Genomic DNA, 15,886 nt, shown 5'->3' with positions numbered 1-15,886 from the left:
CCCCGGGACCACCGCAAAGTATTATGTCGCGAGGTGGACATGGCTCTAGCCTCTCCACTCTTCACCCATCACCCTCCTCCTCTGCCTCTCTCAACTTACACTGGGTCCTTCCCACATGGTGGATATTTACGATATCCGCGTGAGATCATAGTTTATCTCACCAAGCGTTCTCTGCTTCCACATGTTTATAAAATTAAAAGGAGGACGAAGACGGTTGCAATTTCTTGCCGGCTTTAGTTGTGAGCAGGATACAGGTGTATTGTATATTTAGTATCGCCCTTGCTAGGACCATGATACCATTGGACGACTTAATGCAAATATGTTGTAAATACTGCTTGAAATTTAGCCTCTGCATCTATCATCACTCCAAGGTATTTTATGCCTAGTTTTGAAGTGATGATATGCTTCACCATTCTGATACTAGCAACGGTTTCCTTACGCTGCCTCGTTATAAGCTTTTTCCACGAGTGCGAGGCTTGCATTTTTCACCCACTTCTTTATAACCGTATCAAAGCTTTCCACCTGTTAAGTAGCTGTTGATAAGCGCAGTTAAGCAACTGAATACACAAATTGCCACCAAAGACCCTCTTATAAGGTTCTAACTAGCCGAGTTGAATGCATTTTGCACCTCAAGGGTAATCACTACGCAATACTTGCTAGTGCCACACTTTCCTTACATCGCTTTTCAGCTAAGCCAGCGATCATTTTGATTGCATCGATGGTTGATCTGGCCGTACGGAAGCAAAATCGTCGGTCTGATAAGCCTCCCAGATCCTCTACAGTCGGAAGCAATCTGTTGTAGATTATTCCCTCCAGGATTTTCGTCATAGTGTCCAATAGACATATAGGTCTGTAGGAAGATGGTTCACCAGGAGGCTTACCAGATTTAGACAAGAATACTTACCCTTTGTCTCTTCCGTATCTCAGGAAAGATCCCATTTATCAAGCATGCTTCAAACGACTCTACAAATATGTCTGGTCTCGACTTTTAATCTCCCCATTACAACTGTGGATGTAGGGTTTACTGACGTTCCAGGACAAACCGCGACCTAGTGAATTGATTAACAAAGGAACCCCCAAAACCGAACCGGACCCTCCTTCCTAGTAAGTATTAACTTGACTATCGTTAGCCGATATGATATCTAATTACGCGAAAGCCTTCAAAAGACAACGCTCTCTTGCATTCGTCATTGATCTTTCCGTTCTGTGCGAGGTGATCTTACTATTAACAAAACCCTACGACTCTTCCCTAATCCAGGGCGTTATACCAACTATGGTCATTGGATAGTTTATAGTCAGAGATAACTGACCGTAACAAAAAGCGCCTCGCTGATACCTAGTACCCCCAGTGAGAAGTTTGACCCTACTGTGCTGCGAAGTTTTACGACGTGAAGGATCTCCGAACTCCCATACTCGGGGGGTCAAATGAGTACGCCTATTGAAAAAATTAAAAAAAAAAACTAATAAGCATGCGAGACCCAGCACCGCACACAAATTGGTACATCCCCACAATACTGAGAACCAGGTAACTACGCCCAAGAACGAAAAAGTTAGGAAGTCAAGCAGTGGAGGCCCGGCCAACATTGGCCTACAACGAAAACCGCAAACATAAAGGTCCTTGCTCAAAAGGCAGGAACCAGCAAAAGTGCGTCTGAGCTTAGTATATCAAACGTCGAGAAGGAGAAAGGCCTCGGTGGCGCAGGTATCAGCGCTATCTGAAACTAGAAGAGGCCCTTAAAAAAGCTCATAACAGACCTGTACCTTCAGCAAGGGTGCCAAGGAAGAGAGTAGCAGCGGAAATCTGCCCACGAGGGGGAATGCTCCCGAGAAACCCAAATACGAACCCAAGAGGGATGGAATAACGAATACGCCAGGGGTGAATTTAGAAGTCAGGAGACCCACTGTTAACTATGATGATCCGGCAAGGGGATTCGACTGGCCATACTGCCAAAATGCTCATTCATGAAGAGCAGGAAATCATCGAAAACCTCGTTGTTATACAAGTGACGGAGAAGCTTCTGCGCCTCCGCATTACTCAGAGCATAGATATGCGATTAAACTGTTCACGATCGGAGTAGACCCTAGAGGTTAGTAAATGCCGTAACTGCCTCAAGAATTACAGATTAGTAGCATACCTGTGCATGTACATAGGGAAGAGCCAAGGAAAAATACTTCCGAGGACACATCGGATGGAAAGCCTGACAGGATCCCCCAAGGGATTGCAGAAGCCATAGGAGTTGAAAAAACAGAAGGAGGGACGTGAAGCTACTCCTCACACAACAGGAGAAGTTTGACGATTTAGACCTAGACCTGGACCTCCTACGGGGTAAGGTGGAAAACGATACACAAGGAAATACCATGTGGAAGAAAAAGGATGACACTCCGATATTAGAGAAGAGCTCCAAGCAACCAACACTAAGATAGCCCAAGGTAAACCTCCACCTTGCAAAAGCTGTATCTGCATTAATTGAAAAGGGAATTTACAAGAATAACATTGCAAGGAGAAAGCATGCAAGTAACTTGGCATTCATCTTGAGAAATACCAAGAGCTCGAATTATTCTTAAACGGAATTTAAAATACAATATATACGTCTTTTCTAGAATTTCTGACTGGATGGAATCCACACACGGTTGTTGGCAGCCAACAGAGCCTATTTCAGCTTACAACTGTCCCGCTCGAAACGTCCCACCATAGGGTCAAAGCTCTTACTGTACAAGACTATGGGCTTGCCAGTCCTGGGTTGGGTTCTTAGCAAAAAAACTGCAAACTCTTAGCCGCGTTCGAGAGAAGAATACTCCAAAGAAGTTTTGGCTCCTTATATGATGCTAGACGATCCTGTAGCCTACATAACGACGAAATCTTAGTAGCGATACCATGACGGTCAAATTGTGGATAAAATCCGGCTCAACAGGTTGCGGTGTACGGGTTACCTAATCCGTATGGATGAGGATGATCCAGCCCGAAAAGTCTATAAGGGCAATATCTATGGTAGGAGGAATACGAGGCAAACCGTCGTGATCGTGATCGCTACTGTTATTTAAAAGCTCCAAACGTTCATTAATTTATGTCTATGTCGTTTCATTCGTATATTTTGGGCTAAGATAATAACCCGGGGACCCGGGGACGTGTTGATCAGAAATGTGTTATGTCCACAACTTCGTAGCATCTGCATCATTTCATTAACATTGTCCTGTCTCGAGCTAACGAATGCAGCATATTTCTTTTTTTCCTACTTAGTTTCCTTCAATACTTCAATTACCGTCCCCTCAATTTCCTATTTTTCATCCCAACATTCCCTTATTATAAAATATGAATTTCAAAATTATCATTTTTACTTTCTCTTTGGCAATTTTACCAACAAACCCTCTCACCCTTTAACGACCCCAAGACCCTTACATAAACCTGATCATCCTACATTTTATTAACTGAATTTCTCATAAGCTCGTCACAGGAAAGCGAATGAGGTGATACGAATGTTGGGAAGAGGACACTACAAGTGACAGTGGATAGATTACACATTGAAGAAAGAGAAGCAGCTCCATTGCGAATTAGATCACGCAATGAGATCCACTATCCAAGAATTGCAAAAGTTAGCCCAGCAGGAAAGGAGTGACAAAATGAAGATAAGACCGGAGGTGATCATCACCTTCAAATGAAGAAAGGTGAAAGCAAATTCATAACTCACCAATTTGGGAGAAGGTCAAGAACTCTAAGGACATAACAGATTCTTGAAGCAGATTGAAGGCAGAAGTACCTGCGAACTTGCTCCAACGGTGAGCGGTAGGAACAAGAAGGCTACACACAAGAGATTCGTCTCCCGGTACATTGCTTCAATTTGTATGATGAAAGAGAAGTATTGCACATGTTGGCAAATACACAAAATAAAACCATCTCGGACAGACTAATACATGAACCACAAGGGCCAGGGACCAATAATGGTTCCTACCACGCGAAGACACAATCACATTCCGTGCCCCTAAAAACTTCATTTGCTCCTCCTGTGTGAAGTCATTTTGGCATTCATGCTACACATCTTTTGGATGCTCTGTAAGTCAGAATTTGACGAAACTAAGCACTGAATCGAGTCCTCGAAGTGCTATACAAGTGAAGACCATTCAACTCAGATCTTTCAAGAAGAAATTGGGATATCAAATAATGCGAGCCGAAAAAAAATCAGAAGGGAGAGCCCCAGACTACTCACTGAAATGAGAAGCAGAACACAATGTGTGAGAACAAAAGACTGGATGAAAAAATGCCTTTGCTAGAATCAGTTGAATGCATGGAGCCGAATTAGTTTCCTATATTTTAAATATTGAAAAAAAAATACAAAAAACATTAACTTATCCTCTCAATATATCTTTTTCCTATCCGAAAAATTATAAACAATATGTCCCCACTACTAGCCCCTTTCCACCCCTATTCCTGCTCGAATTGTGACAACATTGTCATAGTCTCCTCAAAGTTCGCCATGTTTCACCACGAAAAAATCAATTTGTCAAACGACATATCAACTATAGAATGTAATTTTTTAAAACTTGTGACTCAAAGTATTTTTTAATTAAATTCCTTTTCGTGTTTATAACACTCGTTTGATTTTATTCGGAATAAATTTTTAGTATTAATCCGCACTGAAGAGCATGGCGTCACCAAGCAGAGTAATCTACCGGATATTTCTAATATACAACGTCCTATGGGGATTGATAGGAATAATGCTGATAGCCTACGGAGGGGATAATATCTTCCGCATGAACTATTATTTCGATGCCTCCTATTTTCGGATAACATCCATTACTTCTATCATTCTAGGCATATCTGTTCTCACTTTATCGGTTATAGGATACGTGTCCTGCTTCAACGAGCAAGCTGGACTAACCATAGCGTACATAATAATCATCTCGACTAAAATAATAATTCAAATTGTATCCGCTATATTGATCTATGTCCGAGTAGACTTTTATGGCGGACAAGCTCGCGACTTCATTTCCAAAGTCTGGGAGAGTTCGCAATTTTCGTCCAAATATGCAGCGTATCTAAATTCAATTCAGTTAAATTTAAAATGCTGCGGATTCACAGGACCTGATGATTGGGGTATAAATCTACCGCCAAGTTGCTGCGACAGAGAGTACTTTGCTTGCCTTATGGAGAATTCCTACAGGATAGGATGCGGCCAGAAATTTATAGATTTTAAAAAAGAGTTAACTTTTGCCGCAATCGCAATTTTCGTAACAGTGTCGGCAATAGAAATTGTTGGTTTAGTAATTGCGGTCGTGTATCTGTGGGTGATTAGGCATAGGCCAGTGGAGGAGCAAACAAGAAATCAAGTGACTGTGATAGACCATGTTTTTGAAAAAGCAGACTTCGATATGACGGGAAACTAATAGAGGACTGAAATTGGTTGACTTAAATTTAAAGGCAATATCGGTAAAGTGGAATGAGTGTTTGTAATCTTAAAACTACTGTTTCGACTATCCAAATATACGAAGTAGAAAAGTCTGAACTAACTTTTCATTTGAAGAAATCTTTTAACAAATATTTTTTTTAGCCTTCTTGAGCTAGCTTAAAGTCGTAGTGAGAGTATCAAACTCTACTCGATTTTTCATATACAAACCCATCAATTTTATTTTCGGTGAGAGCCAATAGATAATGGAAAGTTTAAAACGTAACGTAATGATTAAAAGAAGCCCCAAATATTCAAGAAAAGACGTCATTGCGATTGTGCTAGTTAAGAGTAAAGTGAAGTGTGCGGCACATAACCGACGTACATTTAAAAATAAATTTCAATGCCAATAAATTATCCCTCTTGGTCCCAAATATACTTGTTAAATATCCTCCTCCCGCCTGATCCTGCCACCACAGACCACATCTCACCTGACCCCAGAAACTTTCGACCCTTATCCTCAACCTTCAACACTAACAAAAATAGCGCAAATCCTCCACAAGACTAGTCTCCAAAAGACAGAACAACGGCGCAACAACCGATTTTCAGTCTAGGCCTGCCTTAGTATAGAACTCCTAACAACCCGAGTTCGCACCGAGATCCATCAATTTGATATTCAATTATTGCAAACAGCAAATAGAGCTGTGCTCCCACTCAAGCACCTACTCCCCAAAAGCTAATACAACGAAGTACATTCGAATTTGAAACACGTGGTCATAGTTTGAAACAAAAACGGCAATTTCCTGAACGATGTACACATCCTCCGGAAATTGAAATTGAATAAGAGAGGGAGTGAAAATTTCCTTCAAAAGCACTCATGAAACGAGCAATTTCTTCACGTATCGTCCAACTCCTAGCGCGGAAGTCTTGAAGTCTTCATTCCCCTTGATTCCTACATGATCTAAACGGTCCGGAACTAAGTGAAAGGATTGTGACTGATCTTCCGATTCTCACAGCTAAGAGAATTTCGTGATATAAACCGGAAAAAACTTCAGCGCCATCCTAACGAGGACTGTAAAAAAAACCTTTTTACGAGAAACCATCCCCTCCAAAGTCAAATTAGAATAATGTGTCAACTATGCACAGACTGTGCCAAATTAGAGCACACGAAGAAACGGTCCAAATCCCCCCAACGATGCCTTCAATGCGGCTCAACTCCACCCTGTAACCAAAAACGCTATGCAACCCTGTGCGTCCTCTGCAATAACAATGACCACGCCGGTTTCCGCGGCGATTACGCTAAAAAACAGCCGAAAAAGACATTATTAAAATAATGACCCGCACCAGCACAACCAGAAAAGAGTCGAGTTCTACTTTCCCACAACAGTTAGTTCGTTAATGACGAAATCCACTTTCCAGAGATCGAACAAAAAAGTAAAATTTCACAACCCAACCATCTTAGCTAACGATGTCTTAACTAAAAACTTCACCTATTCACAAGTCACAAAAATTAACGTGGCCTCATCCAAAACCTCTGGACTCACCGAACAAAAATAACCAAAGTGCCGCTACCAAAGCTGGTCCATCCTTCGTTACCATAAAAACAAGAGACAACAAAGCGGTACAGACGAAAACATCCTGAAAAAACTATTTAGTATTCCCAATTGTGCAGCCTATGATGTCGTCTTCGCAGTGGACACCGTCAAGGAAAATCACTTTAGAAGGATCAGGAACACCAACAAAGAGACGAAGATAATTAAAGAGCTCAGAGAAAGGCCCATTTTCTACATTAGATAAAGGGGACGCACTAGTTATTTTCGATAAAAAGGACTACGAAAACCTGATGAAGGGAGAGATGGAGAATGGACCGTACAAAAGACTCAGGACCAACCCTCGTAAAACAGGTGGACCGAATTGTTAGGAAATGAAAGCCTCAAACCCAGTGCTTCCTAGAATTAAAAGGACTCCTTAAGACCCATGAAACAAACAAGGAGATGACGGAAATCGATTCAACTGAAGTGTCTCTCACGTATCAGATTGCCAAATGGTTAGTGAAGGATTTCCAGAATATGGAGGTGAGTTCTCCAAAGCTCTTCAATTGATTGAGGAAATCGAAGAAGACGAACCCTTACTGTCTTTCGGCGCCAAGGCTTTTTTCCGAGTAGCCGGATCAAAGAGCCGACCGTTCTAGTAGGGGACTGGCTTTTTCAACATAAGTGTGAAGGTGTGAGTATTATAACCAGTTAACAGAAGCCCCAATGCCCGTTCATCAACGAAATCTTCATGGCCAACCTAGGAACGAAATTAGCTTCGGCCGATCGGATTCCAAAATTTTGAAAGCGGTATGTGGACGATATCTACGCTATTATAAAGAAAAACAACTTCCTTAATAAACCGTACCCTACTATCGAGTTCACCCTAGAGATGGAAAAGGAAGGTCAATCACCTTGCTGGAAACTGTTTTCCTGGAGGAAGCAAAAGAAATTAGACCTGCAAATCTACGGGAAACCGACAAACATCAACAAGTTATCTCCAAAACTTCGAACCATGTTCATCAGCACAAAGTCGCCTCTTTCAACCACATGATTCACCGGATGCTAGCGCTTCCGATTTCCTCGGAGGAAGTGATGAAAGGACGAACCATATTTTTGAGGGCGCTAGACTAAATTGGTACCCCGACCACACCATCAGCAGCTTGATCAACAAACGAAAGACGACGATCCAACGGCAAGCGATCACCAAGCTCACTCCGGATCAATAGTCCAGAGGAAAAATAGCTTCCGAATTCACAGGAATTTCCTTTTCGTTGAAATGAAAACTGAGGAGATATGTTTTAGACGTCGTCTTTAGCAGCAGGAACAACCAACTGAAAACTCTTTTAGGATCGACCAAAGATCCAATGGATCAAATGGCCAAATCCGCTAATTATAATATTAGATATGAAGGTTTAATTAGCACCGCAATACCTAAGAGAGCAAGTATAAATAGAAGGATTCTGGATTTCTTTCCTCATTAAAACTGAAGGTCTGAGGAAAAATAAATTAATAAACGGAAACGATTTGAATATTTTATTTACAGTTACATAACTTTACTTACACGCTATAAATACAGGTTGAAGAAAATGGCCTAACTTAATGTTCAAAGTTTCAGTAGGAATTTCGGAATCTACCTTCCACAACACAATTTTTTCAGGAAACTTTCACCCTTGTAACCAATACCCTCTCAGCTTCAAATTACCATATAATTTTTAAAAATCAAGATGGCACCTTTTATGCTCTGTCTAATAATGCGATGACCGGTCAGACTGAGAATCTTGATTTTGTTGGGGTTTACCTTCAGTCCAAATCAAAGCCGTTTGGCCAAGGTTCATGAGCCGAAGAGAAAGCAAGCAGATATTATCAGCGTAGTCAACGGGGGTGGCGAATACAATGGGCCAACACGGCCTGACTGCTCAGAAGCTGTAGCTTCTCCCCCATCATACACACGCACATACATCAGCGTAGTCAAGATGTTTGAGGAGAAATGTCATGGCCCTTTGAACTCCTCCCCGTTCTTTGGACAAGACAGCAGCACGAGGAGCTTCATTGATAACAAGAAGAAATTACTCCCTAATCCTAGTAAACATCTACAGTCCGTTACGGACTAAAAATGATCAACTCAGGCGACTTTACATATTTTGCACCGCCATACTCGGGTAATTATCGCTGACGATTTGTTGGGACAACCCAAACACCACCCAAAAATACGTGTGCCGACATACACGGCAATAGGATATGAAATCCGCATTTAATTCCGCTCTCAAAAAAGCTTCATTCAAACGAACTTTCAACAACTACAAAGCCAAATATTGTTGGAATGGCCCGCTAGTTGCCCTTTACAATCAAAAAATCATTGCCCTTAGACAATACCGACAACTCCGATCCTACCCAAACTTCCTTGCCGTAGAATCCATGTGGAAAGCCCTGGCCATGAGCTGGCCAGTAACCACCGAAATACTAAATAAAACCTAAGTCAAAGATTTATGGGACCTGGCCCACGTCATTAAGAAGAAAATTCAACCTCTAACATCCATAAAAACTGGAATTCTCAACTTTCTTAACTACCTAAAAACAAAATAAACGTATCTACCTTTTCTCTACTACTTATCTCTCACCTGCCAACCCAACCCCATAAACATGAATGCGCGGACCACCACACTAAAGAAACAGCAAAAAAAATCCGCTCTTAGCACGAACAAAATAACCTACAAAATGATCTCCTACACTGATCTTCTTCTTCTTCAACATTTGTCCTATTCTGAAGCGGGATCGACTCGTCTCGATCGATTGTGCGGTCATGTACCTAATCTGGATGAGCTCGAGAGGGTCTCAAATTACTATCTAGCACCAACGTTGTTTTGGGGGGCCTATTGGTGGTTCTCCATTGACTGTGATGTTCAGACCAATCTTGATTAGTGAGTTTTGATCAGTATGAACTATATGTCCATACCATCGAAGACACCTCTCTCGCGATTTCTCTACGATTGGTGCAACTATATATTGATCGCGGAAATCCCCTTTTCTGAGGTGGTCATGGCGTATTATGCCCCTAGTCCAACGCAACATAATTCTCTTCACTACTGGGAGACACCATTCATTGTCTTTTATAGTCATCCAACATTTAGAACCATAGAGCGCGACAGGGCGAACGACAGTCTAGTAAATTTTAGATTTGAAACGTTCGTTGATACGTCCGTCACAAAGGACGTCTGAGGAGGAACGCCACTTTATCTAAGTTGAACGGATGCGTGAAGCAATTACTTAACGTTGATGACCCAAATCGCTCATATCTGGGCAGGTCAATGCCACTTTGGTAGTGCCGGTTATCAAGGTTTTATTTAGTTTTAGACTCATACATTGATCCCATACAAAAACCAAACTGCTAGGTATGCTAAACTCTTGTTGAACTCAAAACTGCATTCCAGATGAATGGAAGAAAACCGAAATTTTTTCAATTTTAAAACAAGGGAAACCCAGAAAAGACGCTCCAACTTCAGACCCGTCGCACTGCTAAACACCTTCCATCAATATAAGACTCACTACTAATATTATATCAGCCACCTTCTTAGACAATAAATCCCACACACTTTTTCAACAACTTACATAGTAAGCACTACAGAGCAGTTTGAATCTACCAACAATATTTCTATCGTCATTTGTCACAGACGTCTCCAGAGCTTTTAATCTTAGTACGAAATTGGGCCTTAATGAAGTCTCCTCTAGTTTCTAAAAACTATACAACGACCGTAACCTTGACCAGCAAAAAGGCGTCACCATTTCCGCATACTTAGTAGATCAAAAATATCCTCTGAATTTCAAAACCCATTCTTAATCTTCCCCCACGTCGTCCAGCGCTAGCTGTCGAATTCGCTCTACAACAACGTCAGTGCTTTACTTTTTAAATCACTTATCAAATCTAAGATATATCACAGCGAAAGAAACTGATTCCCCCATCTCCGGAAAATGTCTTTATTCACAGTAAAGTCCAACTTAGATTTAGAGATCTCATTGACCAAGTACAAATGCCCTCTCATCCCACAAAACCTAAAAGCCTAACAGTCAGCACGCCTCCCCCCTTCCTAGTACAGAAACCCCATACTTAAGAAATTCTACACTTGTAATATGAGTTATCTGATGAGGATATCATCATTTAAGATTAAAAAAACTAAAATACTTACCGATGGAAGAACAGCATCAACAGCAAAATCAAATCATATCCAGAAGTCCCATCAACAAACTGAATACCAATTATTTTAGCTGTCGTTAGAGAATCTGTCGCTTGATTGAACCAAATCATTTTGAATCGGAACACGCACTTGATAAGTACAACGGTTTGAGTATATGCAATCAGTGTAATCCAAAAAGTTTTTGTTGGGCGTGGAATTGACAAGGTTCCCCATAGGAAAATCATCAATGGAATCGTTAACGACAACAAGCTCGCTGCAGCCACCTGGGAGAAAATTGGAGGAAAAAGAAATATTTATTATTGAATATGACTTGAAGCGAAGATATAACTACTCACTTGGTTAATTAACGCCGCCATGTAGCACAATAGGTCGGTATTTGATAGAATTGCATACCAGATTGCTATCAGAAGTTCGATAAATATGTTGTGATCTCGCGACGTGAAGTCCTCATCGTAGTCGCTAATATCTTCGACCCTGTAATGAAATGAAATATGATTCGTTAAAGTGTACTTGTAAGCAAAAAGATGTTGGATTATTTCTTTTAGATTAAGGCTCACGGCATTGCACTCTGCCGTTAATTTATAAATAGAAGAGATGGATGGAAAGGCAAAACGACAGGACATCATACTTAGTACCACAATTCTCAACGGCTGAGCGCCCCACCAAATGGAGGACGCAATAATCTGGATAAAATGGAGAACATTGTCCGTTCGTAAGGAGTAACCATTGTAACTTGAATGCGCACCGAAAATTTAATTTTCCAAGATTACGCGATTAATCAAGCAAGTTTGAATTTGATTGGTACGAAGGCATTTCTGACATGAAACGTTACGAGAAGCGAGTTCAAGATCAATGCTAAGTGCTTCTGCTCGACGAATAGTATCCACTATGGATCTCCTTGCTCTAAAACTGGACTCTCTTGGAGTTTGTATATTTTCGCGCATTTGCACGAGCCCTACCACCTTCAAAATACAAATAAAAATCCCCCCTTCAGGTAAGCATTAAATGCGCCGAGCAGTAGATCCTACCGATGGTGAAACACCAGTTAAAATATCTCTGCCTCTAAACCTCCTCTTCCTTATTTTTCATAGAGATCTTTCATAGTGAAAAGTCGACAATCCCTGCGCCTTAGACGCTTTTGTCATCAACCTAAATAGGATCACTACGGTATAATGTCTATATAATCCGGTCCATCTGTTCGGCATTAAGGGAACAGAGTTTCCGCATAGCCTTGATTTTTCGGGTTTATAACCGAGTCCCCACGGATCCCCATTAACCTCGTTGGCTTGCCCCAGCTAGCAGCAAGCTTTGCCTTTTGTTTATCGCACAGCAGAGTTGCCTTTTAGCTGATCTATACCCTGCACGCTGTGCTAGACGGTACAAGTTATGACACTTCCACCGCCGGCCGACAATTTCGCAGTCCACCAAGGCTTGCTATCGTCGGGTGTCTTCCAGGACATGAAAACTCCGCAGGCTGCGATTGCCAGATTCATAACAGAATCTACGAGAGTACTAGCTTCAGCGCCATCACGTTCGGAAGTATCCTCCTGTGCGTCTTACTCTGATCGAAGAACTTCAGCAAATCTCCTAATGTTCACTTTCGCGACATTTCAGATATAGGGAGAGGCCAATGCACGCCACGAGAAAGCGTCGATCATTTCGGACGCCGGGAAGTCTTCCGTCACCTATAACCGACAACATCTCTAATTCCAACGCGAAAGTTCAGCTTCGCAAGACATATTTTATGGCTGAAACATCAACGACTATTACTTAACACAAAAGCGTTTCGTGCACCTTATCAACAAACAGAATCAAGGTACCACAACTATTTTCTAGCTGATGAGATAACGCTACTCAACGCCCTCAGGGCAGCCTGGCTATCGCTACAGATTGCGATACCCCTGCCCTTCAACTGCTCCCCAATTACCCAGGTTGCTGTCCTTAGGATCGCATACACTTCAGACTGAAAGACCGTTGCATATTGTCCGGTGTTGTTTTTGAAACATCAATGTAGACCTCAGTATATTCTGCCACACATTCTTCTGGTTCATCTCAGTTTTTTTTTACGTTTCAGGATAATTTCATATCTTCTACCAAACAGATGTATTGGGATTCAAGAATGAGAAGACTTTGTGAAAACGTAATTGGGTTCTCCCAATCACTCTTCCAATGATCTGTGCCTCTTACGTCCATTGTTTCCCCATAGATCTCATCGAATTAGTCTATGAGCTGCTCTTATTGCAGTGTTTTGAATAAATAAATCTAATGGCTACCAATTGAGTAATGCACTCAAAGTTACCCGGGATTTCGAGCTCATGGCATTGATAATACTCAGGCACACTGTTTCAGTTTCCTCCTTTTTGTAAATAATAATATTTGTGGGTTGTCAATCAAATCAACGGCGCGTAGTGTTTTTCTACACACCGTTCCGAGATTTCGACCAGAAGCTAGCACAGCCACGTCATCCGCATAAGCTTGAGCGTATATCCGCAGATTTTGTAATTCGTATAGTAGTGGGTCCATCAACATACTCTACAGAAATGGCAATAACACACCTCCTTGGAGGCAGCCTTCCGTCGCTTCCATTGTCAGGTAGCAATCAATATCCACTTCAGCAGATAGCAATTTCTGCGTTAGTATAGCATAGATCCACTTAATTAAAATTTCATCAACACCATGCTCTCTGGTGGTATCACAGCGTTTTTCATGTCCCAGTTCCCTCCGGAACACTTTCGTTTTGAAATATTTGCAAAAACCGCCAATTCCCTCCTTCCCACTTGTTTTTCCGGGAGATATACTTGTAAGGTGTGTACAGATTCCTGTCTGCAGTCTCCAACTTGGCCGACTCATCTCACTCTACTTTGCCTTCCAGTTCCTCACACTATGTTATAAAGGATTCTCGCTCCGAACGTTGTACGATCCTCTTATATTTACACTCTGAGTTCCGCAAGTTTACTCAGGTTGAATTTTTATTGCTTTTACAAGCACGATTTGTTTGATTGATTTCCTGAGCCTTTATAGTTCCCAGTTCCATCAGAGAACCGTTTTACCGCGTTTGCTTCGGGTAATAGGACAAGCTTCTTCAAAGCAAAATAAAAGTGTGCGATTCAGAGTTTCCATTCGATCTTCTATCGCGAAAGAAGTCCCTAGTAGCCCACGGAACTGCACGTTGTTACCAAGAAGTTCATTGAAATTTGTCCAATCCGTTTGCCTGGGATTCCGTATTTATATTACAATCTGTTCACCTGCGATATTCAGACTATATTCTAAGTAACGATGACTTGACAGTGAGGCCTCGTACCCGCCAGTTTGTAATCAACTCTAACAACTTTGAAGTGAAGATTGTTAAGCCAATTACTTCACTTCTTTTTTCCCCCTGAGCGTAGAGGCGCACCTAACGTTCGCGATCATCACACCAGCTGAAGCGATAAAACCAAATATAATAGCTTCTCTCCTCTAGGATTGCATTTGATACTCCCCTAATAAATATGCCGACGGCTCCCATCACATCCTATTAGTGGTTCAAGGCCACTTGATTCTTGTGTCGGTAATCATAGGGTAAGTAAACAGAGCCAACTATGACGTTTCTTCTCTTGCCATTAACCGGGTATTGTCAAATGACCGCAACTAGTTCCTGGGAACAGAATTGTCTCAACATGGTTGCCTCTAACAATTTTGACATCAGGATGCAAGCCCTCGTTCTCGAGGATGTCCCATCAAACAAGACCATATTCCCCTTTACTGATCCAATAGCATAACTGTTAAGACGAACCTATGGTTCTTGCACCAGAAATATAAAGGACAATCCTGCAACTTTACCTGCCTTGCTGCCAGTAAATAGGAGGGGTGCAAGTTATTTTGACTAACCTTCATATTTGTAGACATAAATGTAGTCTATTGTGAAAATCGCCCCTAACTGAAGAGCCTGCTGGGAGGTGAAGGGGTAAGCACAACATCTTACCGCCCCTTGTTGCACCATAGATTCATCGAGTGTTTCCCGCAATACTCACACGTGACTGCTCAGTGAATCACAGACTAGTACCACTCCACTTGTAGCGACACAATCCCAGCTATCATCATGGAACGTTTTCGACTTGAGGTCATCGCGCAAACTGATGACCATGAGTCGATAGGGACAGAGGCAACAACATCACGCCACACTGCTGGCAATAGTTTCAGTACTCGCTGAAGTAGTCTCCTCCACCATCCGGCTGAAATTTCCGTTGCGATTCCAGACGAATTTTAAATAGCACGTATAACATTTTTGGAGATAGATGCTTCGCATAGACCAGATATTCCCAGGCCCTATGCATCTCCAGCAACTCCGAAAATCCAACCTCAAATCAATGATCAAATTGCATCTTGACTGTGTGCTAAAATGCCGCTACTGCAACTACAATCGCTTGTACATTGAGGTGTAGTTGTGGCTGCCAGGTTGCACGATCAGAAGATCCTTTGGCAGCTGTTGATTTGATTGACCTAAGAAATCCACCATGGAAAACTCGAGAGGGTTTACAGGAATTATGGCATCCTCAGTGAGTAGAAATTCTGGACACACTAAAACAGAAACTTTCTGTGGTATAGAGTCGACGATATGGCGAAAGTCACTCCAGACGTGGTCAGAATGCAACGTATGGGAGCAACGAGCGGAGTTTTTTTTTAAATCACTCAACGAATCCGAAAAGAGCGACCAGACGGTGCAATTTTTGATGACAGAAGCAAAATGGTATTAGGGATAAATTTGGGAATTTCCCAGCAAGTTTGCTTTGTGGATTACCACCGA

General features: G+C 41.8%; 2 protein-coding genes across 10 annotated transcripts in view; one reads left to right on the top strand and one right to left on the bottom strand.

Annotated features, from left to right (window-relative positions):
* LOC119653264 (piezo-type mechanosensitive ion channel component) overlaps positions 1–15,886 on the bottom strand; it is a 111,665-nt gene that overhangs the window by 4,642 nt on the left and 91,137 nt on the right. For all 9 annotated transcript variants that reach the window (XM_038057880.1, XM_038057876.1, XM_038057878.1 and 6 more), the window contains 2 exons: positions 11,439–11,577; positions 11,095–11,366 (listed from right to left, as the gene is read on the bottom strand). In XM_038057880.1, coding sequence (XP_037913808.1) covers positions 11,095–11,366; positions 11,439–11,577 — 411 coding nt within the window. The remainder of the gene's footprint in view (positions 1–11,094; positions 11,367–11,438; positions 11,578–15,886) is intronic.
* Positions 4,474–5,464, top strand: LOC119653266 (23 kDa integral membrane protein-like). Its single transcript, XM_038057885.1, has one exon. It carries the CDS (start codon positions 4,639–4,641, stop codon positions 5,377–5,379), a length of 741 nt encoding a protein of 246 aa, XP_037913813.1. The 5' UTR covers positions 4,474–4,638; the 3' UTR covers positions 5,380–5,464.

Source organism: Hermetia illucens, chromosome 3 (genome assembly GCF_905115235.1).
Source record: "Hermetia illucens chromosome 3, iHerIll2.2.curated.20191125, whole genome shotgun sequence".
NCBI lineage: Eukaryota > Metazoa > Arthropoda > Insecta > Diptera > Stratiomyidae > Hermetia > Hermetia illucens.
This window is presented reverse-complemented; position numbering and strand designations above follow the sequence as displayed.

Excerpts from the sequence above, each read along its gene's own strand:
- LOC119653266 (XM_038057885.1), top strand. The coding sequence starts at position 4,639 with ATGGCGTCACCAAGCAGAGTAATCTACCGGATATTTCTAATATACAAC.